Source organism: Anas platyrhynchos, chromosome 6 (assembly GCF_047663525.1).
Source record: "Anas platyrhynchos isolate ZD024472 breed Pekin duck chromosome 6, IASCAAS_PekinDuck_T2T, whole genome shotgun sequence".
NCBI lineage: Eukaryota > Metazoa > Chordata > Aves > Anseriformes > Anatidae > Anas > Anas platyrhynchos.
Genome location: NC_092592.1, coordinates 27220931 through 27246850, shown reverse-complemented (window position 1 = coordinate 27246850; position 25920 = coordinate 27220931). Strand labels below are relative to the sequence as shown.

The 25920-nt window shown below is 56.0% G+C and overlaps 2 protein-coding genes across 10 annotated transcripts in view; both read right to left on the bottom strand.

Annotated features, from left to right (window-relative positions):
• The window catches only part of KCNIP2 (potassium voltage-gated channel interacting protein 2), a 32113-nt gene extending 19571 nt beyond the window's left edge, over nucleotides 1-12542 (bottom strand). For 3 of the 5 annotated variants that reach the window (XR_011810087.1, XM_072039715.1, XM_072039714.1), the window contains exon 1: nucleotides 7573-12542. Coding sequence is in view for 4 of the 5 variants with exons in the window: in XM_072039715.1 (XP_071895816.1) it covers nucleotides 7576-8937 (1362 nt within the window). In the remaining variant the exon portion in view is untranslated. The remainder of the gene's footprint in view (nucleotides 1-7572) is intronic. The other 2 variants (XM_072039716.1, XM_038181610.2) reach the window with 1 other exon arrangement.
• A 119-nt stretch (nucleotides 12543-12661) lies between these two features.
• Nucleotides 12662-25920, bottom strand: part of ARMH3 (armadillo like helical domain containing 3) — a 118141-nt gene continuing 104882 nt past the window's right edge. For all 5 annotated transcript variants that reach the window (XR_005266529.2, XM_038180813.2, XM_005023192.6 and 2 more), the window contains 2 exons: nucleotides 20196-20312; nucleotides 12662-14978 (listed from right to left, as the gene is read on the bottom strand). Coding sequence is in view for 4 of the 5 variants with exons in the window: in XM_038180813.2 (XP_038036741.1) it covers nucleotides 14886-14978; nucleotides 20196-20312 (210 nt within the window). In the remaining variant the exon portion in view is untranslated. The remainder of the gene's footprint in view (nucleotides 14979-20195; nucleotides 20313-25920) is intronic.

Genomic DNA, 25920 nt, shown 5'->3' with positions numbered 1-25920 from the left:
GCCAACCCTCACCCCCTGCCAGCTCCTGCCCCAAGGGCAGGCTCAGCCCCCCCCCGGCCACAGGGCACCTCCAGGGCACGCGCTCAGCCTGCTGCAAGCCCCGGGGGGGCCCTCAGCATATGCTGTGTTAAAGTGACGTTTTGGGGACAGGAAAGCTATTTTGGGTTGTTTCCGAAGCAGTGCTACGGTCTCTGTTTGCCTGCCTCCGCCGCAGGGAGGGATGCTCTCCCGGGGGGTGCCGCGGTGCTCAGCTCCCTCCAGCCCTGGTGAGGAAAACACGAGCCTGGTTTCCAGCCTCGGCACAAGGGGCAGGAGCTCCCAGCCCCGCAGCCAGGTGAGGGATGGATCAGCACCAGGGGGGAGCAGACGCACGGCCGGACACCCCCTAAAATAAATGGGGGCTCCCCGTGGGTCCCCCAGACAGCAGACCCGCAATGACGGAGCAAACCCCTCTGCTCCAGCACCCTCCTTGTCCCCACTTTTCTGGGACACCCCAAAAATAAGCAGAGGGGGCTGAGCAGCCACCCCGTCCCCAGGAGCCCCCAGACGCCCCTGAGAGGAGCGAGCCTGGGGAGAGCTCAGCCTCCCGGTGCCAGACCTGCCGAGAGGCTCAGAAATAAATCTGTTAATAACCAAATATCCATCCCGCGCCTGAGCTCACGGGAGGACTTTCAAGTCTAATTAGCAGCAGATTTGTACCAGCGCTGCCTGGGCTCGAGGGACGATTTGCCGAGGCTCCCACGGAGCGAAAGGCTCGGCTGGATTTAGCCAGCAGCCTCCAGCTGCCAGCACTGCCTCCAAATCCCCCCGCGCCCCGGGCTGGGGGCACACAGGGCCCAGGTAAGCCGAGATGAGAGATGCCCCCCAGGCTTTGATCTGTGCAAAGCCTCAAAGTCAGGGCTGCAAATCCTTGGCAGCACTCGGCTCCTGCAGCAGGAGGAGGAGGAGAGGCACCGGCACCCCAAAGCTGCAGGTCGCCCCCTGCTCTCCTCGCCCCGCTCATCCGTGAACCCCCCAGCCCACAGCACCCTGCCATGAGGCATCCCCAAAATCTCACCATCCCCAGATTTCGCATTTCCAAGCCCAACGTCTCGTTAGCAGCAGCTAATTGTGGTCGGAGGTGGCTCCCAGGATTTTGGAGAGGTCTGCCAGCTCCCCAGCCTGCGCACCCTTTCCCACCCCACAGCACGTGCCCACCTGCACCTTTATCACCCCGTGAGTCCTCCAGCATCCCGCCACGGTCTGTGATCAGCTGCCCCACTGAAACACCCCCACTGACCCCAAACAACAAATACCAGCACTTCTTATCTAGCACAGACACCGGGGTGCCCTCATTTGGCTGCGCCCCCCCAGCAGCCCTCCCCGTGCCCCTCTGCCACCTCCCCAGCACCACGGGGTTGTTCGTGCCGGCACACGAGGGGTTAACGGCCCCTCACTTCCCCACGGTTATTTAATTAAGCAGTGATAAAATCCAAGATGTATTACGGGAGAGTGACAGCGGGCTGTAATTACAGCAGGGCGGTCGGAGGAAACAAACAGCGGGGAGGGAGCCACGCGGCGTCTGGGGGTTGGGGGGTCCCCAAGTCCCCGTGCCCCTTGGGCATCCCGACCATTTCCATTTGGGGTTTCCAATGGGTTTCTTTTAAATCCTGGGCACTGTCACCTCCTTCCCTGCCCCGATCCCTCCCAGGGGACTGCAGGGACACGGCCACCTCCCTCCTGCCCGTCCCACACCGCTGGCCCCCGCGCAGCCCCCAGCCACCTCCCTTCCCGTCGCCAAACCCTGCTGCTCTCAGCCCAGCCCTCTCAGGCTCCCCATCTCCCATCGCAGCACCCTCAGATGAATAAATTAACCCTGGGAGGGGCAGGGGGGCACCCTCTATGAGGCTTTTTAGGGACCGAGTTGTTCCCTGCCCTTCTCCCCGCTCCCTGTGCGGGGGGCACCAGGTCTGACCCTACTACGGAGAGCATCTCCAGCCAGGGCAGCAGCACGCACACCAAAACCAAGGGGGGGGGGACACTCCTTGTCCCCACAGAGCCCCTTGCAGGAGCCACACGAGGAAGAACAAGCACTGAGCAATGGGGCAGGACTCGGCCCTTTGGGGAAAACCTCCCGGGGAGCTGCCAGCATCGCTGCCGGCACCGTGCGCCCGTGGGGCCGTGACCCCAATGGGGCCAGGATGGTCCCAGGGGATGGTGGCACCTCGCCGTCCGCTCCCATCCCGACCCCGGGGGGCACAGGGGGGGAGCCGGGCAGGCGTCACCCCCTGGAGCAGCGCTGGCGCCCAGCCTCCGAGTTACGCAACGAATTATTCCGCTCGCATTAATGACTTTGCGGCAGAGGGGGAGCTGACATGAGTGATTCCCGGAGCCTGGCAGTGACTCACTTCGCACCGCCGAGGGGAGACGCGCCGGGGAAATGTGAGGTGTGAGCCCCAGGTGTGACCCCAAAACCCAGCCCCAGCGTCCGCCCCTCTGGGGTCCCCACAGGTGCGCGCAGAGCTGGGGGGGCTGTGCCCACTCGTGTGCCCCCCAGGCACACCAGGACGGGAGGCTGCCCACCGTGGTTTGTAGGATTTCCTCCCGGAGCAACCTGAGAGCCACCAAGGGCCAGCCAGCCCGGCCACACACCTCCTGGGGACCCCAGGGGACACGCAGAGGGGGTCAGCACACCGCCACCGTGTCCCCAGGGGGCATCCTGTGGTGACGGAGAGCTGGGTGGATTATTGCTCCGGGGGCTTGCTGTAAGCGAAGCAATTTTTCAAAACGCAATCTAGGAAGAAGCAATTATCCAGGGGGGCCAGGAGCAGCGGCTCATCCACCTAATCTCGTTAGGGAGCGGGCTGGTTCTCATCTCACCCCCCTGCAGCAACCGGGTGAGAGCAGGTGAGGGTGTCCCCGGCTCCTGCAGGGTCTGGGGGGCACCCATGGGTGCGTGGTTTGGGGATGGGAAGGGGCAGGTAAAGGGGACAGGAGCAGGAGGCCCCGTTCTGCACCAGGGAGGCTTGGTGATGGGTCCTGCCAGCCTCTCATCATCTTGCAACGAGGCCAAGGGGATGTGGCATGGGGTATCCTGACCAAAACCACCCTGCTGTCTCTCCTCTGCTCCCCCCGAGCACCCTCAGCTTGCAGGCAGCCACAGCAGCCCCGATGTCCCCAAATGGGGGAGCAGAAGCAGCGTGGATGGGACACCGAGCTGCAGCAGCGGTGCCAGTGCTGTGCCAGAGCCGGGGGTTCCTGACCCGGCAGGTCCAGAAACTGGGCAGCTCCTGCCAAAACGGGGCTGGGGTTGGATGAACGAACAGACAGAGATGAGCCCAGGAGGTGCACGCACAGCCCTGCACAACCTAGGGCACCCCAGCCCACGGGCACTGCCCACGCCAGAGGGGAAACATTTGGAGAGACCAAAATTCAGAGACGCTGAAGGTGCCGACCCCCTGGCCCCCAGCAGCTCATGGAGAACGAGGCCACCCCCTGCCCTGACTCCCCTCCTGCTGGGCTCTCTCCAAACGAGCCGATTTCAAGCAAAACCCACCCTGGGGGCTCAGCAGCCCCTCAGCAGGGGATTTTGATCCCCCCAGCCCAAGCTGGAGCCCCTCACCGTGGCATCAGGGCTGCCCGCGCAGCCCTCCCCCGGGCAGGGCAGGGAGATTCATTTGGCTGGAGGCTCATTCATCTGCGGCACGATTAAAGCCCGGGGCCGGGATCCGTGCCGGCGGCAGGAGAGCGATTTGCCAGCAGATGGATTTATCATCTCCCAAGCACAGCAATTTGGCTTAAACGAAACCAAACCACTTCTCCTAATGAAAACACCGCTAATGAGCGGAGCCAGCGAGGGGAGGGGGGTGAGGGGTGGCTCCGCTAACGGGGTCCCCGCTGTCCTGCGGGCTGGTGCCACCGCCTGGTGCCCAAATCACGAGGCAAAGGCTCTGTATGGACCTGGCACAGCCCGTGGTGGCCCCTCATCGTGTCCCACACCACGAGACGTGATGCTCAAGGAGCAGTTTGGGCCCCTCCACTGCCAAAATCCAGCCTGGCCATGGCAGCATCGCCCCCAGTGCCCACCTCTGCCCCGGCTGCTGGGGGTCACCGCCCCACCTCCCCGCCGTCAGAGCCCCCCAGGAGCTCAGCATCCATTTAGGAAAGGCCGCCAAGCCCCACAAGAGGCAATCCCTCGGCGTGGAGGAGCTGTGAACAAGCCAGGACAGCAAAGAGGACCGAGGCAGGGGGGGACAGACGCCGGAGGGAGGGAGGCAGCAGACAGACGAGGCGGTCAGGCAACGCTCCCATCGCCCTGGGAAGGTGCAGCATCTGCGGGGACGTTTGGCACAGGGGGACCCCACGGGAGCCCCCACCCCGGTGGGAGCCCATTCCTCGCTGTTCCCCACCCCAACCAAGGATTTCCCGGGGACATTGGGGACCTGGATTTGGGGACAGCCCGGCTTCCAGCCCAGCCTCACCGCCGGGCAGCGGAGCAGCAGCGGCAAGCGGAGGGGTGGGCGCAGGGGGTGGCAGCAGCAGCAGGGGGAGGAGGTGGGCTGGGGGGCAGCAGGAGATGGGCAGCAGGCTTGGATCCCACGGGGAAGGACTTGGGAGCTTGTGTGAGGAGCTCCCACCCGGGCTGTCCCAGCACCCTCTCCATGCCTCTAAGCGGGACAGCAGAGCTGACACCATCCCCCTGGCGGGTGTGAGTTTTGGGCTGGGAGATGCCTTAAAATACGTGCACTTCTCATCTCATGGGGGCTCCGAGAAGTGCCAGAGCTGTGGGGTGCCCACCTCTCCGTGGCACCCCGGGAGGCAGGAGGATCCCAAAGCTCTGCGGCTGGTCTCTATAGCAATTGCTCACCCGCTGCTAGCGCTGCGGCTGCCTTTGGGGTGGAGCAAAGCTGTTGCTCGGAGCCCCGAAACGCTACGGGAGGGAAAAAAAAAAAAGCAAGGAGGAAAAGCAACCCTCCTGCAGGTGAATCCCTCGCCCTTCCACCCAGCAGCTGAGGGTGCATGGTGGGGACCCCACGCCGGTGCTCGCAGGACACGGCGGGGAAAGGCTCGCCCCACGGGGTGACGTGGAACCCGTGGACACCCATCCCTGCTCCTCCTGGAGCATCAGCCAGGAGGAAAAGCCCCCTCCAGGACCCTCTATTCCTTGGGGAATTTACCTCCGGTCCTCAGGGCAGGGCGGCCCTCGGGTCCCATCTCTCCTGCACCGAGCGCCATGGCCGGAGCAGTCCCAAGACACGGGCTCGGGGCTCTGGCCGCGCGCTAATCGCCGCTGTCATTAGAGGGCTGGAGGAATAATGTAATTTATGGATGGCTTTTATTTCTCGCTGGCGTCATCTAACTCGCCCCGAAATGGACCGCTTTAATTTCCTACCGGCGGAGCCCTTCAGCTTTTCTCTCCTTAACGCCCCGGCGGGCGCACGGCCCCCGCTCAGCCCCCTCTCCCCACGGTTTGCACACTCGCCCTGGCCTCTCACACCCACGGCCACGTGCAGCCCCCGTGCTGCCACCGCTGCTCCGACCGGCACCGGGTACGGCGATGCTGCTGGTGCGTGGCCAGGGCGAGCTGTGGGTGCAGCCGGGTTGCCAGCAGCTCTCGAGATCTAAAATAAAAACCCCCGTGAGCCGCTGGGGGTTCCTGCAGCTGGGGGGGCCCTTCTTGTGTTCAGCCTCTCTCCTGTTTGTGTGTCTGGCCCTTCTGTATCTGTGTATAAACGGGGGTCTTGTCGCCCTCGCCCCTGTTTTTGGGAGGGTTTGGGGACCAGCTGCCAGCCCCGTCTGCAGCAGCAGCAGGCGCTGGAGCTGCCGTGGGGACATCTCGTGTCAGGTCTGACAGCAAAATCATCTCTCGGTTCACAGCTCGCACTGCAGATGTCCCCGGACCCTGCTGGAGCTGGGGGCTGCAGGAAAACCCCATTGCGCTCATTCTGGTCCCCAAACGGGGCTGAGACACCAAACACCAGGGGGACACCACCTCCACCCTGGGGCTTTGCTACAGCCCCAGGGGCTCCTCCCTGCATCCCTGGGGGGAACCAGAGAGCCCAGGCCAGGGTAGCAGGCGGGGGCTCGAGCTATTAAACCCTGCCCAAAGCTCAGGCTGCGTTCCCCTCTCCTGCCTGCATCACTTCTACGCTCTTTCTAGGAGAAAAACAACTTTTCTCTACAGGCAGGGACAGCCTCGGCACGTCCAGCCAGCACCAAAAAGCCACCGCAGGGGGACCGGACAGCGATGGCACGTGGGTGGCGTGTGCCTTCCCCATGCCTCGCTGTGAAATGGGACAGCTGCTTCCAGCCCTGCTCCCCAGCAGCCCCGCAGCAGCGGGCACAGCTCTCCCCTGCCCAGGTCCCTGCTGCACACCTTGCTCGGAGGCAAACCCGGGCAGAAAAAGGGTCTCGGAGATACTGGAATTTATTTTTACATTCGGTTTGATTTAAACCCATATGGGCATTTTAAAGTTACCGGAGAAACCGAAAGTTGTGTGTGGGTTCCAAGTTCCTACACAGCTCAAAAATATCCTTCCCTGCAGCACGCTCGTGCAGGCAGCGAGCGGCATCCCCCATGCGCGGGGAGCTGCTGGGAAAAGCGGCGTGGGGGTCCTGCCCTGCTGCCTCTGCCTCCTTGAAGCTCCAAAGCAAAGCCCGAAACCCGCAGCAGACCACGGCCAGAAAAGCACCCTGGGGATGGGGATCTCCCTGTGTGCACACCCGCTGCCTGCGGCACGAGGGCACCCGACTGCGCCGGCCACGGAGAGGCTGGGCTCCACCGTGGGCCCCGAAAGCAAAGGGGGAAGCTGCTGCCCTATTTCCCAGCTGCTGGCACCCTACAAGGGGATGGGTCTCAGCCGGATCCGTGGAGAGCACATGGGGAAGGAGGGGAGCCACGGCTCCAGCCCAGGTACCGGACAGCAGGGCACGAGGTGCGAGGCAGGGAGGTTGCGGTGCCGCGTGGGAAGCCGGGCAATTCCCTGCTGGGGGCAGAGGGTGAGGTGGGGGGGATGCTGTAGGGTTGTGGATGGGTCATATCTGGCCTCTCCCTGCCCCACAGCCACCCCAGCTCAGGGGCTGAGGTGCTCTGCCCCAGTGGGAGGCTGTGATTGTCCCCAGGGAGCACCGGGTGCCTGGTGGAGGAGAGAGCGGGCTGCGGAGCCGCTGGGGGATTTTCTGGGTTGGGGACACCTCTGTCCCTGGGGGACCCTGCTGCTGGGGTGCTGCTGTGGGGTCTGGGGCATTTTGGAGAGGGCCCAGCACCAAACCCTGCTGTCCCGGGCGGCGATGTGGGCTTGGGGGCAGCCGAAAGGGCTCCAAGCACCCCTGCGCGCCATGGGGACAAACCCTTTCCCTCTGCAGGGCCACGACCCTCCTTTGGGGCACCCAGGACGGGGGCTGCCCCCCTGCTCCAGCACGGGGGTCACCGCCACCCTCCACCCCCGGGGCGAGGCATGCGGCGAAGCGGAGCGGGGCAGGGGCCGGGGCTGGAAGCGCGCTGGGAACGGGGGCTGGGGGCAAAGGGGGAAACCCGGGGGGGGGTCGTGGTCCCCGAGCGGCTGCTGCACCTTCCCCGGGGGCTGCACTCACCCGTCAGCTGGTCGTAGGAGCCGTCCAGGTCCCGGGAGTCGGACAGGCTCTCCTTCCTGCCTTTGCTCCGCATCTTCTTGGCCGGGGTCGGGGGGATCCGCGACGGGGCGCACGGGCTCCGCCGCCGGGCAGGGGGTTGGGGACACCCCCCCCGGAGCCGCCGCCGCCGCCTCCCCCCGCCCCGCCGCTCCCGGCGGCTGCGGGAAGGGGCCAGCGGAGCCGGGAGCTCGGCACGGCTCGGCACGGCTCGCAGGAGCGCGCCGCCGCCGCCGCCGGGGCTGGGCACGGCCGCCCCCTCCCCTCCCGTCCTTCCCCGCCTCCTCCCGGGAGCCGCCGGCCCGGCCCCGCCGCCGCGGGGAAACTGAGGCACGGCCCGGGCCGGTGGGGGGGTGAGGGGGGTGATTGGGGTCGCGTCTCGGCCGGTGAGATGCGCCCTGGGGGGTGCGGGGGTGGGAGAGGGAAGGGGAGAGGCGCTGGGGGATGAATCGGCTGTCCGGGGGATCTGGGGATGGTCGGGGGGCTGCGTGGGGATGGGGATGGGAATGGGGATGGGGAAGGGGACAGGAGATGGGGATGGAGATGGAGAAGGGGATAGGGAATGGGACAGGGATGGAGAAGGGGACCGGGATGGAAAAGGCGCAGGGCAGCAGGAGGAGCGCAGGCCCCCACACCCTGCTGCAGGGAGGTGAGGGCACCCCAAACCCTACTTTTTGGGATCCCCAAGGGGGTCTTCACCCCTTCCTCAAGGAGACGAAGCCCAGGCTGGAGAGGCTGCTGTATGGGGGAGAAGCTGGGCTGGGAGCTGGCCAGAGGCAGAGGGGCCGTGCAGGGGCCAAGACACCACAAAGGCGCAACGAGGGCGTCCCAAAACCCTCCTGTTTGCACCCAAAAGAGGGAGCAGCCCCCCCGTGCCGCCCCCATCCCCAGCACGAGTTTCCCACACAGGGTCACAGCAGGGTTCCCCCTTCCAGCCCCACAGAAGGGGGTGCAGCAGCAGCACGGGGGGGGGCAGGTGCCTTGCAGGGGCTCGGTGCTGCCAGGAGCGGGGCTCACAGCCCCACGGCCACATCTGGTGCTGGGCGCCGGCGGTGCCACTGCTGCCCCTGGTGATCTGCTGCCATCTGCGACCGAGGGGGACTGGGGGGGACGCAGAGTGTGCTGCAAGTCCCCACGGCACCGTGCCACAGGGCCTGGGTGTGTTTTGGGGGCCGCTGGCATTTGGCAACCTTCGTCCCAGGGAGGACGCACGGGGAGATGGAGGGGAGCAGGGGCTGGGGGCAGGCAGGGCACCCCGTTCCATCCCATCCCATCCCATCCCATCCCATCCCATCCCATCCCATCCCATCCCATCCCATCCCATCCCATCCCTGCTGGCTCCCAGGAGCTGCAGGGCAGGAAGGGAACGTGGAGCAGCGAGGAGGGAGGGCCGGCGCTCACGCGGCGGCGTGTTGTCAGCGTGCTTTGGTGTCAAGCCATGAAAGAAGCCGCCTTAGCGAGGCAGCGATGCTTAGCAACTGCCTGGATCTAAAAATAAGAGCCATTTAGCGAAGAAAACGCAGCGGAGAAATGCTCGGAGAAGGGCTGGGGAAACACGTTCCCTCCCCACCGCCCAGCCACGGAGCTGGCGTGCAGCAGCCTGGCTGGAGAGAAGGAAGCTCCTGGGACAGCCCTGCCGCTGCCCCTCTGCTCAGCCCAGCTGGGGCAGGACCCCAACCACCCCAGGGACCCCCTGGAGACCCCCACATGGCCGGGCTCATCCATCCTCACCCTCTGCTCCCTGCTCCATTGCATCCCCAGCCGCATCCACCAGCAGCCCCTGGGGACTGGCCATGTCCTGGAGAGATGTTGGGGTGGGGAGGGCTGTGGGGGCTCACCTGGGCAATCCCACCTCGCCTCCAGCACCCTCGGGTCCGTCCCGCTGAGGCCGTGCCAGGCCCTGCGGAGCTGCACGGGGAAGTTTTCACCTTCTGGTCTGTGGGGAGGCGAAGGTGGCTATTTTTATCCCAGCTAAGTGCTCCTGCAGGCGAGCGTGAGATGCTTTGCCAGGCTGGGGAGAGGGGGGAAAGGCTTGGTGGGTAGCACGGGGTGGGATGGGGAGCAGGGATCTGTGGGTTCAGGAGGGGAGCAGCCTCCGGGGGTCCTGCAGGAGCTGCCCGTGCTGCACAAAGGGCAGGGGGTGCAGGGGATTTAAAGGATGAGCGTGTGTACGGCAGGAGCTGGCAGCACCCAGCCCCTCGCAGCCCAGGCCGGTGCAGGGGGCCAGGGAAAGATGTAATTTAACACTTCGTTAGGTAACCACAAGGCAGCGATCCGCCCTCCCAGCCTTGGCATCGCCTCATTGCGTATCTCCAGTCCTATTAATTCTACGGGAAAAGCAGGGAGCAGGACTGGGAGTCTGAGCCTAGCTTTAGGAAATTTTAAACGTGTAATTGCTGAGTGCTCTAAATCACGGGGATTTATCCCCTGTTAACAGTATTTTAAAGCCGTGGCCATCAATAGCCATCCTCGGGCCGTGCTCCCAGCACGTGCCATCAATTTTATTTTGGCTGTGGTCACCTCTGGGCTGTGGCTTACACTCAGCAGCGAGGGGCAGCTCTGCTCCCCCCCTGCCAGAAGCTCCATGAGCGAAGGGCAGAAACGGGAGCTCCTTCAGCCAGCTTTGCCTCCTGCACAAGTCCCCCTGGGGAATTACCGAGGACACGGCTGGAGCAGAGGAAACTCGCAGCCCTGCGAAGGTGCCCGGCTCCACGGGGAGCGCCTCCTGCTGCTGCGAGACTTGGATCCGGGGGGAATTTCAGCTGCGGATCTCGAGGATAAACAGACGCCTGCAAGCTGCTGGGGGAGCCTCGCAGGCAGGAATACTGCAGGAGAAAGGGAGCCTCAGCTGTAACGTGCTAAACCAGCAGGTGTGAGAAATCTGGGCACGGGGGAGGGAGGAAGGGGTGTGCACACTCTGCGCCCTCAGCTGCCCTTCCCAGCTGCCAGCAAGGAGCGAGGCCCCAGCAAGGATCTGGCCCCGCTGCTGGGTGGGCTGTGGGGGCTCTGTGCCCACCCTGAGTGTTTTTTTTCCTGCCACTTCTGCATGGCAGATGCAAAATCTGAGCGAAGGCTGTTTTAGAGAGCAGGGTTTGGACTGGAGCATCCCCTAACTCAGTAGGGTCTTGAGCCTTTCAGCAGGGCACAGCCACGGGTCACCGGAGCACCCTCGCCCCCACACACCACCCCGAAGGCCCTGGATGAACCCTGGAGCCAGGGGGCTCTAGTTAATTAGTCACTAATTGCTTCAGAGAGGAAACAAGCATGGACCCAACCTGCAGGAGGGTGACCTGGGGGCCCTGGGACTCAGCAGGGCTGCACGTGGCAGGAAAAGGGGTGAGAGCTCACCTGGCACAGCGGGGCTGGAGGAGAGCCCTGCCCTGGGGGTGTCCAGCACCCCGCAGCCCCCCCATCCCCTCCGTGCCCTCGTGGGACTCCCGGGAGCTCCCAGCCTCCGGCAGCAGGGCTGGGAGCTGCGCTGCAGTGAGCGGCGAGCCTGGCTCATTTAATCTTTTCAATTGAATTCAATTTCCAGCCATATGATTCAATTAGCCCTGGAGGGACGGCACGGCAGAGCAGAGGCCGCAGAGCGGGACCCAACCCGGGCTCCAGCAGCCAAAGTTGGGTGAGAGGAGCACGGCGAGGAGCCCCGGGGCTGCTCCTGCAGGGCCAGAACCCGATGCTCATCCCTGTGCCTGCCGAAGGTAGCCTAAAGATGCTTTAAAAAGAGAAGTGAAGCAAGTGTGCAGTTATTCTCCCCATCCCAGTTACTTGGGGTCATCCACATGTCCTGTGTCCTTGTGAGCTCCCCCGCACCATGCTCTGACCAGCACAAAGAGCTCCCAGAGCCGCAGGGAAGGCCAGGTCCCACAGGCTTCCTAACAGCCTTTCTCCAGCCTCCTGGCCCAGGTTTCCGTTCACGATGTACTTTGGCAGCTGCTCACCCCCTGAAAATGTCAGCAAAGGCAGTAATTAGTTCCCAGCGCAAGTTCTGGGGGAAGAGGCCAGCTTAACCTGCCCCGCTAGGATGCCTGCAGCCCCCAAACCTGAGCGTTTCCACTTTCCTTCCAGGTTACCACAACTCCTCACCTGCCCAAACCCCACCACCTCCCCAGGGACAAAACCTCTGCCCAGTTTTCTGGTTAGATGCATGTTGGGATGAGCAAATGCCCTCATCCTGGCTGTGCTGAGCAGGGTTGTACTGGGCAGAGCTTCCCACTGAGCACCCCGAGCCCAAGGTGCCTCCTCCAACAACCCACCACGGACTGGGGACGCCTGGCACCCTGAGAGCTGCCTCTCTCTCACTTTGGGTGAAAAACGGGGCTTTTAAGAGCTAGGAAAGAGGAGCTGGTCCCCAAAAATCACAGTGGCACTTGCAAATCAATTTTTAATAACTCCCTCCAAAGTTGAGCCCAAACTCAATTTTTCTCCTGCAGAATTTGGTCATTATTTTGTAAAATATTTGTCTCCCTGCAGCGGCTGCCTAATTTAAAGGCAGGAATCTGATTTCTCCCCCCCTGCTCCCCAAGCCTCAGAAACAGCTCTTCCAATAATAGACTGGGTTATGAATTAGATATAATAAAACACCCGCAAACTGCTCAGATCAGATACAGGGAAGTTTGGGGTCACGCTCCACGTCCTGAGGCTGAGTGCTGGAGTTAAATGACTCTCTACTCAGCTCAAGCCGTCCTCAAAAGACAAGCGGTATTACGCTGATTACCAAAACACGCAAATCTGTTGCAAAACCTGTGAGGAGGAGTTTGCTGGCTCCAGCAGCAGGGAGAGCATCACACTGTGCACAGGTAGGACCCTGCGTTCCTCCCTCACACCCGCAGGCTCTCAGCCTTATGTTCGCCTTAATGGCAGCAAGAGGGGCTTGGAGGAGGCTGATGAGTGCTGGCTGCTGGCTGCCAGACACCTGCAGCCTGGAACGAGGAGGAAGCAGTGCTGAGAAGCACCACAAGCAGCCACCGTGCCACCAAACGGGGCCAGGGCCACCCCCAAAACTCCCCGACTCTCCCCTGGGTGAAGGACAGACGCTGCACACGCTGGCCAGGCAGGGCTCTGCTATTTATTGAGCTCTAGATCCATATGTACATCCATTTACAGCGCTTGGTTTGGTGACAGTGTGACAAGAGGACATGCGTGACAGCCTGCCCTGGCTCAGCCCACCCGAGGAGCTGCTCCCAGTCACAGCCGGGGTGTGCCAGTTCGTCCCAGTAAGGGAGCACCGTGGGGAAATGAGTCCTTGGGCAGCTGAGCCCAGAGTGAAAAGCTGAGAATCCCAGAGGTGAAAAGCTGAGAATCCCAAAGGCTGCAGAGGCAGAGCCAGGCTCATCCCCGGCTCTCAGTCTCCCGTCTAGTCTCAGTCTAGACGGGATCAGAGAAAAGGAGGCACGGGACTCTGAGTCCTACCTCGAGCTGGTCGACTCGATATTCCAACAGCGACGATGCTGGGGCTGTGCTGGAGGAACTGGAGCCCCCTTGGGGAGGAAGTTTGCCCCTTGGAGAGGAGCTGGTCTAAGCAAGAGCTTCTCAAACACACTACAGACTACAGGGCCACGTGCTGCAACTATTCCTGCTTGTTTGTCCTGTTCTTGAGCAGTGACTTCACGGAGCCTGCTTCTCCCAGGCACCATCCCTCTGACACGCACTCACCTGGCAGGAAAGCACGGAAGCGTCTGCCTTAGCTGATAAAAGCCAAATGATCCGTGCTGGGGAAAAACGTCCTCTGCTGGGAGAAGCCAGCGCTCCCGAGGAAAACATGTTCTTCCTCTGGTTCTGCGAGCAGCGGGTGGCCAAGGACACAGCTTTCGGTTTCCCATGCTCACGGCAGGTAAAGATGAAACATTGAACTAATTAGCACGTGTTAGCATGAACAAACATTGCCTAAAACTGGCAGAGAATGAGCAGGACACCACTCACTACTCTGACCTATGATGCTAGGAGCAGGACTAGGCACTTTTTTTTTTTCCATGTTTTCTAGGAAAAAAAGTGGATCTGGGATGTCATTAACTTCTTTAGTTCAACCCACCAAGTCAGGCCACATCCTACCATACACTGCCAGGAGCTGAAAACGCATGAGCAGGGAGAAGGTGTTTGTGCTGCATGTTCCTGAGTTGGCAGCCTGACACAGCACCCAGAGCGGGCTCCAGCTGACACGGGCACCTCTGAAACGCTGGCTCTTGAGCAGAAAGGGCTCCCAGGGCTTCATCCTGGAGCTCTTCCTTAGCAATTTTGTGGTGAGTCACTTAGTGAAGACGGATGGACAAGCTAGAAAGTGAAGTAACTACTCCTCTTTTTAACTGCAGTACCTGCAAGCTACACACGAGGGAAAAACTGGGGACTTTTTAGCTCATGAACATCACCAGGCACTTGCAAACGTGCAAGGCAGACATTCCTGCGAGGAAGAGGAAGATTGTCACAATGCAGTCTCTGATGGGCAACAAGGGGAGCGTGTGTGGGTGGGAGCCAGCCTGTCCTCTGCCCCATGGAAGTGAAATATGTCAAAGTTTCCCTCAACCTCAGGAACAGCAGAGATGAGATGAGCAAGGGTGCACCAACCAGAGGTGTTCTCCTGTTGCAAATGGCTCACTTCGATGACCCATACCCTTGCATACTGGCTCAGGCCGGACCAACAAGCTGGACTGGTAAGCTGAAAATTTTATCCTTCTCCAGTAATTTGATGGCTTGGTTCAAACACTGACATCTGAAACCAGCAGCAATCAGGGTATACTCTCTTAGGAATCTGTTTTATATCCTCCCAAAACTCCCGGTGGGATGGCAATGGGTTTGACCTACGGGGTGGAGGGAGGGTTGATCCAGGCTGCTCGAAAAGCGCAGCCCTTGCCTGGGGTCAGAGCTCTCCAGTGGAACAGACAACAGCCTCAACCCAGAACTGCCTCACACAGCTGGACTGATTTTATTACTTTGGTTGTGAGCTCTCCCCACCTCTGCTACGAAGGTTTCCAGTGCATCTTCCCTGAGGCTGCGGAGGGAATCTCCCACTGCTACGTGACAGAAACAGCTGCCCACCCCCGTGGCACCTTACAGAATTGCTTCCTCCTCCTCCTCCGCACGCCGATCACCTCTCTCAGCCACAGTCCTGTTGAAACACACGCCTTTGGGATCAAACACACAGCAGCAAGGCTCTCCCCTGGAAGAAATGCAGTCTGTTCTGCAGGTGAAAGGCGAGGGGCGATCAGCCGCGGATCCGCGGTGTCCCCGCGAGACAGGCCCATCTCCGGTCAGCCCTGCGCAGCTGCCGCTCCCCTGCTTCAGGAGATGGTGGAGAATTCCTTCAGCAGGAGCTCCTGGCTCAGCGTGTTGAAAGCAAGGTTCTTCCTCACGTTGATGCTGATGGACCGCACCTGACAGAGACAAAACAAGATGGTTTAGCCGAGGGACTCGTCTCGGCTCCCAGTGGGTACAGCAACGCTGACACTGCTGACCTCTGTGCTCAGCACAAACTGTTCTGCGTGCTGGTACAGCTCTGAGAAGTTCTCTACTGAGTCTCCACCTCGGCAAGAAATCCCTGAGGATCAGCTGCTTTGTGGGATGACAAGATGGGTTTAAAGCAATGTCCCAGGAAGGAGAGTAAATTCACAATAAAGAGATGGGAGAGGATGCTCTGCTTGGATGCATGAGCTAACGAGACCTGAGGTATTCCCTGTTCTTGGGCAAAGCACAGGGAAAGCAAGCACTTCCAGGCTGCAGCTGGAAGAGCATTTTCTGTGAGTGCCAGCCAGCATTGCCCTGGATGGCTGCAGTGCCATGGCCTGTCCTGCTCCAGAACCCACAGAGCCAAAGATGGGGAGTCAAGGGAGGGAGAGAGGACATGCTACTGTGCTGTAAACACAAATTACAGCCCAAGCTGGCAGGAAACCATGGGTTTGGAGCCAGCTGTCCCTATTCTGTGCTGAGTGCCCTACCCTCAGTGTTGGATCACTGGCTGTCACTGAAGAAGCATCTTTATCCCTTAATGATGTCCGACTCGTGGTCACCCACACAGCCTGCGAGGGAGAGGTGGGCAGACCCATGGTAGAGCAGCTTTCCTCCTCGCTGTGTGCCTGCAGACGTGCTGGCCAAACATGCCAGCCCCAGCCTGGGCTCAGTCTCAGCTGCACTCAGCAATGAGAAAACAGAGTCAAACATTGTCTGTGGCAGCAGTGATAGGGAGCAAAACTGACACAAGCTCATCCAAACAACGGGATTACAGCTCCCAGAGACCCGGAGCCTGTGATAATATGGTTGTTGATGACCTGTTTGGTGTTTTGTGCTTTTTAAAAGCACTGGGGGATGAATTAAATAAAAGTAGAACGAGGAATCCAAACACTCGGGGCTGGAAGAGAAGGTGGCTGTGTTTATACTGTTGAGGGTCCTACCTGCTGTCCTGGAGGGAAGGGCAGAAAGCTCCCCCAAAGGCTGAACGTGTTAAAGAGTGGGAAACAAATCAAAACACGGAATGTTAAAAGGGAAAGCTGTGAAATGAACCCCAATAAAACTCATTGAACTGACCCTAGCAACATGAGCAAGCTAGCAAAGGTGTATGGACCTAAAGATGGCTTATTTAAGATCTAGGTCTCCAGAAATCAGGTCTGCACTGGGCGGTCTCCCCACCAGGGAACAGGAGCCCTGCTCACAGGACCTGGCCCCACTCAATTTGTACACGCATACAGGTCTGTAGGACAGAGGAGGCAGCAGTCTCTGCAAGCCCAGAAAGGGAAGCTGGAGTGACAAACGACGAGAGCACAAGGCTTAGCAGAAAGTGTAGCTATGGGGCAGAGCACAAGAAATTAAACCTGTTTAATTTGCAAAGAGGAGGTTTAGGGGGAATAGAGCAAACACTCACCAGTATGTAAAATGAGGTCAGGAAGAGAACAGTGAGTAATATTTCTCTGACTCCCCGGGGATGGGGCAAGAAACGCTCAGCTTAATTTAAGGCAAAAGATACACACCGGAAAAGAGGAAATTCTTTTAACCCTGCGGGTTGGGAAGCAGTGAAACAGATTAGCTTGGGCCAGTGTGGAGCTGTTTTCACTTAAAGATAGCTCTGGGTTTCAAGAGGAGCTTACTCACAAACTTTGGTCAAGAGCAGTGTAGGTGGACTTCGATCTGCTTGAACACAAGTTTGGGAAAGTGGGCATAACGACACACAAGATGACCCTGACATTTCTGTACATCTCTGCCCAGCATTTTTTTTTTCTCCAGGATAGCAAGCAGCTCTGAGCTGACCAGCTCAAAAGGTAAGAATAGCTCAAATGAGAGTTAAATTGAGTTATCCTCAGCACAGGGAGCTGGAGCTCATTTCTCTTTTGGGGTTGGAAGAGCAGACAGTGACACGGGGAGGTGTCTGCCTGTAGAAGGAGAAACTTCAGACACTTCCTGCGGTCTGGCTGAGCTGCTCCATTTGCGAGGCTACACCCCAGAAGCCCTCCCAGCTCCCGGTGCAGCAGGCAGCTCGGGCATAGCTGCCAGCATGGAAGCTACCAGAACTCTTCAGAGAGGCTTGTACAAGCCTCAGAAAGTAAACCCAGAGTTTAACATTTATCCTGCAAGGAAATAAAGGCAGAACGTGTCCTCTCTTCTGTACAGAGCACGCTGAAGAGCTTTTAAATTTGTTTTCTACCCATTAGCAGCTTGGATCACATTTATCCCATAGGCTTCAAAAGAAACTGGAAATGCACAAAGTGCATCACCTGGAGAAGAAGGAGCAAAGGAAAGGATGAATGAATCGGGGGCACTAACTATGGGAGTAAAACATAATTCAGTTCTAGTTTTGTGTCATTATAGCTCGACTTGCGTAACGCTGTACAGATACTCCTATTTTGTAGCAAGCCTCACCAATTAAACCGGTTTCCAATCAACGAGCAGCTCTTAAGAGATTTGTACAATGGGAGGAGGTTTACACTGACTACTATATCTAATTAAAAGTCAAATTAGTGTAATTTCCCCTGCAGAAATCGATCCCTAATCAGACTATTTTGAGACTCCGCTGAAACCTAGCTGCAGACAGAGCCTTTTGGAAAGATGCTGAATCTCTTTCCACATATTTCTTCACATCCACACCATTCATTCTATCAAAGCACCACGGACCTCAAATGACATCCTTGGGGTTTCAAAGAAACTGAAAAAAAAGTGTTAGAAAACTTCCTAACTTCCTTCCTTTGGGTCCTCTCAAAGGCAGCACTACAGGCCAGAAAGCCCAATTGATAAAAACGCTCTGCACATCACCTTCCAGCACACTGTGGCTGCAGTATTGCAGGCCTTTGAAAGCTTCTTTGAAAAGGGAATGGGAGAAGAAAGCGAGATTTTTCTTTGGGATTAGCAAGAAAGAGCAGCACAGAGGCAGAGCCAGAGAAGTGAAGCAGTGCATTAGCAAAGGACGTCAAAGGGGTGAGAACAAGATTGCTAAGCATAAAGGAGCCAGGAGAATGGCTTGGGGAAGTTTCTGCTCACCCATTTAATGGGAGCAAAGAGAGATGAAAAGAAGGCTGAAAAGGAAAATGGCTCCTGCATGTCATTCCCTACCGAGAAGGATCTGCTTTAAGGCAATCCCACAGATAGAGGCGGGGATTAGAAAACCAGGCAGAATCTGGAAGGAATTGTTCGCAAACAGATCCTGTTCAGGAAGACGGGATGGGACCAGGATGAGTTTGGAAACCATAGAGGAAACCTCTAGCTCCCCATCAGCCCTGCTCCTTCGGCAGAGCTCCTGAAACAGTTTCACTCTGTCCCCTCCATGAAATCCTGCAACTCTCAGCAGTTGAGTACAATGCTCTGGGTACGGGGACATCACCCCACATCAGACCAGCAGCAGAAGCTGAAGTAAAGACAGATGCCTAGCAAAAAGGGAGCCTATTACCTACTTTGAAGAGAACATGGGGAGGGACAGGGCAGACGGGGGCCTTTTTGACGAGCTGTTAGAACAATTAATGAAGCCATCAGTTTCTGTACACCTCTAGGAAAACCAGCGTGGAGGACAGGAGGCTGGCTGGGTCTGCCGAAGACAAATCGTAACAGATCAGGTTGGTTTCCCGCTGTGTTGAGGGAACAGCTAAATGGGATGCAGGGGATTTTCTGTAGCTGTGAGTAAAAAAACATTTAATAGGGTCCCAATTCTCAGGGCATCTCGAGAAGCGTGGATTAGACAGATTCACAACTGGGTCAATCAGCACGTTTAGACAGTAATTATTTGGGCTTTCATACGCTCTTGAGGACAAGGTCCCAGGGGTACCTGGACCGGCGATTTTCAGAAGGCAGGACTGGATTATGATGTTAAATTGATTCTTAAACCATACAAAATTTGGAGGAATCTCAGGTATTGGAAAAGAAAAGAGGCTAGAAACAAAGTATTTTTAGATGAATTGTTTGTAGCTGTGATGATCTTAGGACCGAGAACGTCATTTTAATCAATTGGCATGATCAGCCTGAGTTTCTGCCAGGCCAAATGGAAAATGGGGCATGCAGGAAGCGAATCAGTCATGCGGCCACGAGGCTGGGGAAGGAGAAGCTGGCTGAGGGCAGGAGCCCATGGGACAGAACAGATGACAACAGAAACACCAATGTGTCTTATTTCTGGAGTAAAATAGTGGAAGAAGCCTGTGTCACAGGGAGGCTACCATCAAATTTCTTTGTGTGTATTCCAGATACGGTATCAAATAGCAGGGCAGGAGACAAGAAGAGGCACAAAGGTGCCAAGAAAAACATGAAGTGGTCAGAAATGATTTTTGCCCATATCCTACCCAATGGTAGCACTGCAAAGATCTAAAAAACATTAAAATGTTAAAAAGTATGCTGTGGAAGGAACCAAAAACAATTCAGGCATGCCTGCTCCGGAGCAGAGTAGACAGAAGAAGGCGTAACCTTCCCAAACTCATCCAGGCTCGTGATGGAGTGGGCAGGCATCAGTTACTCATCAATCAGCAAGGACAGAGCTAGAAGAGAGAATAGGTTCTCAAACTGGTAAAAAAAAAGCTGCCAGTCAGAGGTCTCTCCTTTTGTTGAACACCGAGGTTGATTCAACAGCGAGGAAAATGCAGGCTCTCCTCCGAGATACCAGCCACTACAAAAACACTGTCTCCCTGGTGATGCAGCTGTTGGACAAGAAATTGCCCTGACCCAACAGCTATACTGCAGCTCTCTGGACCAGGGTGAGCAAACTGGCTTGCTGAAGAACACAACTGCCAACCCACACTATATGGGCACGGGTTTGTCTTTGCTGCATTATTTTTTTGTGTTTCTTCCTACCTATTTGCTCTGTGTGGTAAGGTGGGAGCAAGCAGCTTTTCCACCATGCACACTTACCAGCACAAAGCACGGCAGAAGGAAGGGACAGAGACTATTTACTGACCTGAGCAGTCTGGCGGTTCCTCCCCAGCCATGCACTGCAGGGCAGGAAGCTACAAGGGAGGTTTCAGACCAGACGAGACATGCAGCATCTGTTCAGGTTCTATTCCTGCCCCAGCTTTGGAGGCAGTCCAGTGGAGTAACTAGGCTGCTCAGCTACACTCCGCATGTCACTGCCCAGGCCGTAAACAAAAGCTTTGGAGCAGGGCTGTTGATTCTGCAGAGTCAAGGCAGCTTACCAGCTCTTTGAAGAAGGCAGCCTCCTTATGCTGCTCCGAGTAGCGCTCGTACTGATCCAGCCCATCCTGCAGTTTCAGGGTCAGCGTGTCATAGTTGGACCGTACCACTTCCAAAACCTGCCAGAGACAGAAGAGGAGTCAGCATCCACAGCTGCCTTAGCATTGGAGGAACAAGGCTGTGACAGAGCACAGCTCTGGCACCCGTTTTTGCAACATGCACAGCTTTAACAGCCAATATTTGGTACATGAATAACAACATGGAGGGGGGGATGAAAACATTCCTAATGCCAGTGAGGAACTGTCCTGGAATTTACAGAATTTCTCCATTCATAAGAACAGTGGATGAGCCCAGAACTACGACAGCAGCAGTTGCCCAAACACAATTACGTCACCAGGAGAGGCAGACATGATCTCATTAAATTAAGCAGCTAATTACTGTGCGTACACCCACATGTAACACAGTAGACACTATATAAACATAGGTTTGCCTGACCCCTAGGTCACAACAATGCTAATTTTGCCAGCATACCACCCTCCTGGCTTGCTAATTACAATTAGAAAAGAAAAAAAAACACCAACCCTGCTTAAATGTCAGCTTCTACAGCTGCTCAGGTCAGCCTCCATACAGAGCACTGCACTTCTCTCCTAACCGGAACAAACTTCTGATAGACACTCAGGTAAGACCAAGCCTGTTACAGGCTCTGGCATTAGAAATAAGTAGAGACACAAATCCAGGACTCCCTGCCCAGGAGATGCTCTCTTATTGTCTGTCTGCGCTGCAATCAAAGCACTCCAGCTTCCATTATCGCCTTGCTCTGCTCCCAGCACTGGGCTCTACTTGTAAATTCACAGTTCCGTCTCTCTGTCCTATTGAACTATTCATTTTCCTAACTAGGGAGCACCAAGAGGGACTCCCACGCTGCTTTATAGCTTCAGAGCACTGCATGGACAAATTCATCCCTCAAAGCATTTGTAAGATGTAAGTGACAATAATCTCCCTACCAGGAACCATATAGCTTGGTACTCCTGGGCAAAACATACGCTTGAAACAATTCTCTTAAACACGTGAACCTCTTTCCTAGGCTGTTACCACTTGATCTCAGAGCTAAACAGAAGCACAGGAAAAACAACAACATCAGAAGTTTGCATTGCAGTAGCTTACACTCACGAAAAGCCTCGGCCAGGAGCGCAAGATAGGGCATAAGGTGCAAAAGAAGAGTCCCTGTCCCAGGAGAGATCCTAAGAAAAGCATTGCAGAAGATGCCAAACAGCAATGAGGGCAATAAGGAATTATCCTCCTCTTGTCCTCCCAACAATATAAGCTCTACCCTCAATCGTCTTTTTAGGCAGCTGGCAGCTCCTGCCCTTTACAGGACTGAATCGTGTCCTTCCATCTCTTACTCTAGGAATCCCAGGCTTGTTTGGAATCCCTTCAGATGCTTTTCCATGTTTTATTTCCTCAAAAATTTGCCGTTAGCAGTTGTACACAAATGGGCACTCACCTTGAAGCAAGCACCTTGAAGCAGCCTAGTGCCAGGGTCCCACTAGGGCAGAAATAAAGGGCATCACCCAAATGAGGACTGGGCATAAAAAAGGGGCCCAGAAGTGGTTCCCTGGTGAGATAGTGCCACGGTAGCCTCTTCGTGCAGCTCAGCTGTCCTCTGGCATTGCAGAGGCAAGCTAGGGATAGGAATCAGTATTTTGCAAGGTTATTTAAGAACAGCCTGTCAGTGTCCTGCTGCTGCAAGAGCACGCAGCCTCCTCTCCGGGAGGACTCATTTCCTAATTCTGTTTGTCAGCTCCGCTGGCAGAGAGGAATAACTCCCTGCAGTAACAGCCATCTCCACACTCAGACTGGCCCTCTTATTCCTGCCTGCAGAACTTGTGAGAAGCAGCGCAGAGCCAAGAGCAACGATGGAAGAAAGAAGGCTGGATACGGGAATAATTTACTCTGGGGTGCAAGTATCCACTGGAGATGGAGACTGCTAGCACAACACACCTTCTGGCAGCTCGCGTGGATCAGAGGGCTGTCCTCCTGTCAGTCCAAGGGAACCAAGTTGACCAAGATCAGTAAAATGCAGGGGAGAAACCCTGTGTGAAAGGTGAGGAGTACAGCAGGCTTCTCCAGCAGTAATTCAGGGCTTTTACACCCAACTCTGCATGTGTCCCCTACCAACACACACCCTGTGCTCCCCGTGCCCCTACACTCAGGGTCACCCCTGAGGGCAGCAGTGAGCTCTGTAAGCAGCACCCTGTAAACCAGCCTTCCTGTGCCACCTCCAAGAGGCAGCTAACAGCCCCGTTTGGTGCTCTAGAAGGAGGACAGGGAAGGGAAAAGGAGCCCCAAAGTCCGTGCTGTGCTACCCACTCCTTACCGTGATCTCTGTAAACTCAAGATCAGCTTATCCCTTTAGCTGCATATATTCGCTGGCTTCCACTCCTCATCTCTTTTAATTATGAAATAAAACTTAAAAAGAAAGGGTGAGTTAAAAATAAACAGCTTTTCTTCACTGCCTAATAATTTCCCTTTCTTGCTGCTGCTGAAAAAAAAATGCTACGTGGGATCTGAGATAAACCCACTCACAGATCATTTCACTTCATATTCCATAATGGATAGGAACTGTTACCGAGATTAGGACCTGCCATCCTTGAGACAATTTCATCTGCTCTTTAAGATGCAGCCGTGAGACAGAGGGGAGGTTAAAGAGCAGCAGAAGGTATTAAGAGCATCTAACATGAAGGTTTGAAAGGCATCAGCTTTCTATCCATATGACAAATACGCACATCCTCCATGTAACACAATATTCTCATCCTTTGCCCTTTTTACACCTTCTTTGACTTCTGCTCAGGAAAACTACTGCAAGGATGCTCTTGTACGTTAAATGCACAAGAGCTTTATCTGTCAGATAAAAAAGACCTGGGAGAATTTAACTTTGAGACCGAAGCATTTCTTTTTCCAGATTCTGTCCAAGCTGGTTTCCCCAGAAGTCTCCATGGAAGACCAGAAAACATCATTCCCAAGATAGTGAAGTACAAAGAACTGAAAAAAGAAGTGGCTTTTAGCTGGACTCTTCTAGGTGGATCTTAAATGGACATCCAGTTTTAAAATCTCACAAGCAGCTGAGAGAACACCACCTCGTGTCAGGCAAGCAGAAAGGAAAATGGACTGTAGGTGACTTCCAAGGAGCTTCTTAGCAAGCAACAGGGAAGATAAGACATGACATCCCTCAGATAGCAACAATGAACATACAGGGCATTTTTTTAATTTTTATTTTTAAATGCTTTACGGCATGTTTACGAAGAAAAAAAAAAAAAAGCAGTCACAAGCTAAATCTTCTTTTAAGACTGATCCCTCTAAGATAACCTACAAAAAAGCAATACGAAAGAAGTGAGCGACTCAGATACTGTGCAATGAAAGATAAATGAAGGCTGCTGAATTCCTTTCCTGCAGCTACCTGTATCAGCCCCAGAGGCTGCGTTCTCTCATTTACTCCGATGCAACAAACCAGAAGTCAGTGGAGCTGCACCATTGTAATTTAAAGATAATTTGCCATCAGATTAACCCAGTGCCCCACAACTCACTCACTGGCTGCTTTACAGAAGTTCCAGACGACAGCTAGCAATTCAGGCCCCCGTGTACGTGCCCCCAAAGCCAGCCTTGCAGGAGCTGCTCTGAACAGGCAGTGCTTTCTGCAGCACTCAGGATTTCAGCATCCTCCTGCATCTCTACCTGCCACGTCCTGACACTCCCCTTCCCAGCGACTGTCACCAAGAACCGGTAACAAGAGGCACCCCCCTGGGTAACACAGCAGGAATCTTGGGGCTGGCTTCCATTGGAGGGGGTGATACAGGGCTCAGCTGTCTGTGGGATCCCACCCGTGCCATATGGCTGCACCCACAGGAACAGGATGATTTATTCTACAGAGTTGTTGGTGGATGCAGCAAAGTAAGGAGCCAGCTTACTGCTTCTTTGCAATCTAGATGGACAGCTCCCGAAGAATCAGGGCATCCTGGCCATGAGCACTGGAACCCATTTCCCCCACCATCAGTTGCCCCTGCCCTGAAATTTTCCATTTTCTAAACAGACCATGCTCTGCTCTAGCATTACCTACACACAGACTGCACCAGGGCTGTTCCTCTGACTGATCCTCAGCAAGAACCGACCTGCTGCACCATCCCAGAGGAGACCAGACCTGGAATAGCCCTTCCTGGGGAAAGCACTGGATGGTGCACAGCAGTATGTGACCAGGAGAACACAGCCCCATTTAGCAGCAAAGCCAGAGAGAGAATTGCACTAGCAGTGGAATCTAATGGGCAGCACACAGAACTGGGGTCCATCTCTCTAGCAGGCACAGCACACTTCACTCATCAGTAACTTTTTAACCCGCAGAATCTTTCCTCACCCACAGCTGTACCGACTTCACAATACAACATCAGAGAACGCCACCAATTTGTGCCACCCAGCAACAAACCTGGCAGCGTGTTGGTTCTGGGAAGCATGCACAACGTAATGAGAGAAAAACGGGAAAAGCAGGAGCAAGAAGAAAGCAAGGTCTCTGCACAGTCTTGCTAATCAGAGCAGGAGAGGGTAAGAATGCAATCAGTCAGCAGTGCCAGCACCTCGCTAGAGCCTCTCCAGCCTGCAAGATGGTCATTAGCTCCCATGGCACAAAAGCAGCTGGAACAGAACCAACTGATTGATCTTGCAGTAAGCAAAAGGCCAAAAAAATCCCAGGTTAAAACACTCTCCCCCCATATCCATGTTCCAAGCCTTGTGGCTTACAAGGATGGGGCTTGGGGAAGCTCTCTAGATCAGGCTAGCAAGTCCTCACAGGACGGAGAAGCCAGGCATGTGTGCCCCAGCTGTCCCATGCTGGAGGATGGAGCAGCCAGTCTATGGGATGGATACGTGCTGGTGATCCCAATGCTACTGCATGGACACACACACACGTGCCTCCTGTCTTCTCTAGGATATTCTGGGCACTCCAGCACCTGAGGGAATTATGGCAATCCCACCTCCAAACCTTGGGCAACGACCAAAAATACCACGAGCAAACCAGCAGTTTGTCCCTTCAGCTTGCAGGAAGGAGGCTGTAAGGAAGAGACATTAGGGTTTTCTTATTCCAGGAGAAGGAATCAGAATGTGTATTTTATGCTAGAGTCCTCAAAGTGGTTTGCTCACTCCAGGTTTAGTACATATCTTCCCCCCCCCTACTAATCTACACAAGCAACTCATGGTCCCTGAGTGTTTTTCCTAGTGAATTCAACTGCATAGCAACATTCCTCACTGTAATGAAACGGCTGCTGCCACCTGGACTACAAAGAGGCTATTGCCTCTCCATAATAAAGTGCCAGATAATTGACATAAATTTTACAGTAGTATCTTCTAATTAATATGGAAAATGATTTTTTTTTTTTGTTCCAAATGGCATCACACTTCTCACAGAGCAACTGAAAAGTTGCTGATGCAGGCTGAAATCTCTGCTGGAATTAATCCCCAGAAGCGCCAAAGACAGAGCACATAACTAAATAATTAGAAGTTAAGTAAAAACACACACACACAGCTGCCGCATTTCCCACCAGACTCTGCCCACACCCCTGCCACAATCATCTCCTTCTCCCCTTCCTCCTGCACTGTCTGCAGGGGCCAGGCTCACAGGGAGGATCCCCAAGACGATGCACAGAGGTGTGCTGGAAGCAGCTCCCAGCACCCATGGTGGGACAA